This window comes from Palaemon carinicauda, chromosome 30, assembly GCF_036898095.1.
Source record: "Palaemon carinicauda isolate YSFRI2023 chromosome 30, ASM3689809v2, whole genome shotgun sequence".
Classification (NCBI taxonomy): domain Eukaryota; kingdom Metazoa; phylum Arthropoda; class Malacostraca; order Decapoda; family Palaemonidae; genus Palaemon; species Palaemon carinicauda.
The window spans coordinates 47,849,330-47,854,132 of record NC_090754.1 but is presented as its reverse complement, the minus strand read 5'-3'; the positions used below and the strand labels follow the sequence as shown (position 1 = coordinate 47,854,132).

Sequence of the window (4,803 nt, the reverse complement as noted above, 5' to 3'; positions counted from 1 at the left end):
ACAGGAGAGCTGAGCTTTGACCTTGTCCCTGGCACCTTTCACCCCTTTAGACCAGGGCAAAGCCGCACTAGTCTTGGGGGGCTTCTGGACACCAAAGACCTCGTCAAGCACGGTGTCTTTCCCCTCGCGAGGGGCTGCGTCCGGGTCCTTGATTTTGTTGAGCTCCCTCATCAAACCAAGGACCTGCCAGAACGCATGTTCTGACTCGCTGTGCTCTCCTTTTGGTGGACTGGCAGCTAAGTCTCCCATCCCCAAGAGGCCTTCTTGGGAAGAAACGTGGACGTCCTCCCTAGGGATTGCTGGTTCTTGACGAATCCTCGACGAAGATTTCGGAACAGTCTTGGTGTCCTTCGATTCCCTCCTGGAAGGAAAGTAAGACTCCAACACAGACGCCCGAGGAGGGACCTCTTCTCATGCAACCTCTCCCCTATCCGGAGAAAATTCCCCCCTTGGTGCCAAGGGAGAATTCTCCGAGTCAGAGGAGTCCTCCGAGGACGAGATAAACTCATCTACAGGAGGGGGTGGAGCTGCAGAGGTTGGAGAAGGAGAAGGGGTCCGGCTGATGGGGTTCCTGGAGACCAGCTTTTCCCGGGGAGGAGTCACCACGAAGCCCACTCCTTTCCTTTTCTTCAACGGTGGAGAACCCATCACAGGGTCCCACCCCTGATCAGTGCTGGAAGGCTTAATAGCCAGGACCACAGCATTGATCATGTGCGGAACCATGGTAGACGGGTAACTGACGCTGTGTCAGCAATCCCCGCTGGAGAAAAGGGTCTCTCGCGACCCTTAGGAGTGGTCACCACGAGGCCTTCCTGAAAAGAAAAAGATGACTGCTTAGACCTCTCTGCCGATCTTTCTTGTTCTGCCGTTGTCCTCCTCTTGCGCGGAGGTGAATCCTGGGAACGCCTCCCAGGAGAAGCATCCTGCTGAGAATCAATTGCGATCCGTATGACCCACACGGGCGGGAGCAGTGCCGCGCCCGGGAGAGTTCGTGAAAACAGTTTCGCGCGCGGGCGAGGTAGCGCGATAGCGCGTAGGCGAGCGACCTGTGGGTGACCGTTCGCGCGTAGGAGAAAGGCGGTCATAGGGCTGCGAGTGATGGCACACATGCGCAGGTGCACGCGCGTGGGAGCGTGCAGGTGAATGGCGCGCAGGTGAATGGCGCGCAGGAGGATATGCACGAGATCGAGTAGGAGAGCGTGCATATGAACGCGTAGGAGAACGCTCCAGAGAAAGAGCTGGCGAGTGACCGCGCGACCTCTTAGGAGAGTGCTGGTGATGGTGGGAGGGAGAAAGATGTCTCCTAGAAGACTTAATCTCCCTCAACTGGTGGCGCGCAGATCTGTCAGTGATCGGGGCGCATGAAGGAGAGGCCCCTTCTTTAGAGCCCGCAGGACCCACAGCGTGTTGGCGTGATGGACAAGCTGTTGGAGATCGTTGGCGTGAGTGCGCCAAACTTAAGAGGCGCTCAGAAATTGAAGGGCGCGCAGGGGCAACTGGAAGCGCAGGAATCGACGTGTGAGGCAAAGGTGAACCCTTGCGAGCGTCTGAGTTAGAAGATCTCGAGGGCGCTGGCGAGCGTGGGTGCGCAGGGCGTGCAACAGGCACAGGCACAAGTGCGTGCTTGCGCGCGCGCGCAGGAGAGTGATGGTGCGCAGTGCGCCCATCAGGAAGTTGTTGCTTCTCAGGCTGGGGGCGCCCTAAGGAGAGCTGGCGAGCAGGGGAGCTCTGGCGAGTAGGAGATCGCTGGCGCGTTGGAAGGCATTGCCCCTTCTCTGGATGTCCAGGAGAGCGCTGGCGCACAGGAGAGCGCTGGTGCGCAGGAGATCGCTGACGCGTTGGGGAGCGTTGGTTCTTCACAGGCTGAAGAGCGCGGCCAGAAAGGCGCTGGCGAGAAGGAGATCGCTGGCGCGTTGGTGAGCATTGATCATCCTCAAGATGAAGAGCGCGCCGGCGAGCAGGAGAGCAGGAGAGCGCCGGCGCACGGGAGATCGCTGGCGCGTTGGAGAGTGCGGGCGAACAGGAGATCGTTGATGAGTAGGAGACGAAGACCTACGCTCAACTACACGCAAGAGCGCAGGTGCGCGCACAAGGGCCAGGGACTTAACCCCAGACACCTTTTCCCCCGAAGGAGACGGTGCCTGTAGGATTACAGGTGACGGCAGCACTGAAGATCTGGCAGGAGAAGGGGATCGTGAACGATCCGCAGAGAGGTCAAGGGATGTTGTAGGTATGACCTTCTCCTGACGAGGTAGTTCCTCCGCAGGTGGAGGAGAAGGATACCCAAAGAGGCGCTTCTTCACCCCTTGATAGGGAGAAGGGAGCCCCCTCTCTCGCAGATTCCTACGGGCCTTACGACGAATGCGACCCCTGGGTAAGGAGTCAGGGTCATCGGTCCTTCGAAGAGGTGTCTCTGAAAGCGCGCTACCCCGGGGGGGAGACGAGCTCGCAGGAGAGACCGGAGGCCCCACCCTTCCCTCCGAAGGCTGTGCGGAAGGGAGAGGTGAGACTTCAGTAACATCCGAGGCAGCAGGATCAAGGATTTGACTTGCCACGTCAGAAGGGGCAGACAAAACAGCGTCGACAATGTCCGAAGGAAAAACCTCCGGAATTACCGGTGACTGTTTGACTGCAGCCCCCAGCTGCAACAAGTCAAACAGGCCTTCCTTGGAGGGAGTGCCCTTAAGCCCCAAGGAAGCCCAAAGCTGAAACAAATCATGGTTAGAAACAGTACAGTCGAATTCATCAAAATATGATAAATCCTCCCCCAGGGGAGGAGAGGGAACAACCTCGCTAAGGGAGGCCACGCTCTCTCCACCACCCCGAGGTTGGCAAAAACCACTAGGGCCTGCAATCTCACTCGGCGGTTTCACAGGTGAAGCCGGACGAGGGAGACCTTCGGAGGAGGTTCGGGCGGAGCAAGGAAAATCCCTAGAGACCTCCTTCTTCAAAGTCACCTTCGAAGGAGATCGGTCTCTCTTGGGCTTCTTCTTGCGCCTACGGCCGAACTTCTCCCACTGGGAGGCAGACAAATCCCTGCCCTCACTGCACACATTTTCTTTATCACACCGTTGACCTCGGCAAAGGGGGCAAAGGGCGTGAGGGTCCGTCTCCAAAGAGGACATAAAAGTCCCGCACGGACGATTAGGAAGTCCAGGGCTAGTACGCATTGTTAGAGTCGAGGCCAACTTCACACACACTAGTTAAAGAGAAAGCAGATATATTAAAGGCTGTCAAGCGAGGGTGAGAGCAGTGACGTCTGATCATCACCCGAGCCAAAAGTGAATTGAGCTATTCACAGTGTGTGAGGGGGGAAGGGGTAGCTAGCTACCCCTTCCCTACCCCCTGCTAATTAGCAAGGGGGTAGTTAACCCTCGTTAAAATTTAATGGCTCGTCATTTCAGCTCCGCCAAAATAATACCCCATGTAAATAGCGTGGTTTGTATTAGGTTACGGAACAATTAAGATTTAGGATTAGTGATAGATTGAGGTTAGCTTAAGCATAAGAGAAGGCTAACAAGAAGGTTGTAATTCGTAAGAGAATTATAGTAAACTCCGTCGTAGAAATATCTAAGATGGAGGAGGAGGAGGGTGGAAGAGAGCGCTGGAGAAAAATGCGGGAATGGTACTATAGAATATCATCATCATCTCCTACGCCTGTTGACACAAAGGGCATCGGTTAGATTTCGCCCGTAGTCTCTATGTCAAGCTTTTAATTCAATACTTCCTCCATTCATCACCTACTTCACGCTTCAAAGCCCTCAGCCATGTAGGTCTGGATCTTCCAACTCTTCTAGTGCCTTGTGGAGACCCAGTTGAAAGTTTGGTGAACTAATCTCTCTTGGGGAGTGTGAAGAGCATGGCCAAACCATCTCCATCTACCCTTCACCATGATCTCATCCACATATGGCACTCGAGTAATCTCTCTTATAATTTCACCAAAGTCGGTTCTGGCATCCGTGAGAGAAGGGGACTTCATGATGTCCCTGGATCTCAAGGATGCTTACTTCCAGGTTCCCGTTCACCCCTCCAGCAGGAAGTTTCTCAGGGTAAAGTGGGGTTCCCAGACTCTTCAATTCAGGACCCTCTGCTTCGGTCTGTCGACAGCCCCTCAAGTCTTTACGAGAGTCTTCGCCCTGGTCTCGACCTGGGCACACAAGCAAGGCATCAAACTGATAAGGTACCTCGATGACTGGTTGTTGCTTTCAGCCTCAGAGGTAATCTTGAAAGAACAAGGGAGTCAACTGATCAATTTCTGCAAAGAACTTGGGATAACCATCAATTTCGGAAAATCCCATCTGGTTCCCACCACCAGGATGACTTACCTGGGATTGGTGTTAGATTCCCAGCTGGTGAGAGCCTTCCCGTCCCAGGAGAGACTAGACAACCTGGACCAGGTGATGCGCCCGTTCCTGGCCGGTGCCCCAAGGAAAGCCAAGGATTGGCAGAGATTAGTAGATCACCTGGTCTCATTAGAGAAGTTGGTTCCGCAGGGCAGGCTCAAAATCAGACCAGTTCAGTGGAACCTGAAGGACCTCTGGTCAAAGAGAAACGCCCCACAGAAGATAATCCCGGTGTCACTTCCCTCCAAAGAAGCTCTCCTCTGGTGGTCCGACAGGTGGAATACGTTGAAAGGGATTCCGTTCGGCTCCCCTCTCCCGGAGATACTGCTCTTCACAGACGCATCGAAGGAAGGGTGGGGAGCACATCCCCTTGAGGTAACAGCAGAGGGGAAATGGTCAGTGGAGGAAAAGGTCCAGCACATCAATCTTCTGGAGCTCCTGGTAGGGCAGAGGGCATTGA

The 4,803-nt window shown here is 55.0% G+C and overlaps 1 protein-coding gene across 1 annotated transcript; it reads right to left on the bottom strand.

Annotated features, from left to right (window-relative positions):
- Window positions 1-707: 707 nt before the first annotated feature.
- LOC137623514 (uncharacterized) lies at window positions 708-3,170 on the bottom strand. Its single transcript, XM_068354347.1, has 6 exons — window positions 2,874-3,170; window positions 2,238-2,486; window positions 1,986-2,141; window positions 1,716-1,830; window positions 958-1,571; window positions 708-812 (listed from the first exon to the last, which is right to left on the bottom strand). Exons 1-6 carry the CDS (start codon window positions 3,168-3,170, stop codon window positions 708-710), a joined length of 1,536 nt encoding a protein of 511 aa, XP_068210448.1.
- Window positions 3,171-4,803: the final 1,633 nt, after the last annotated feature.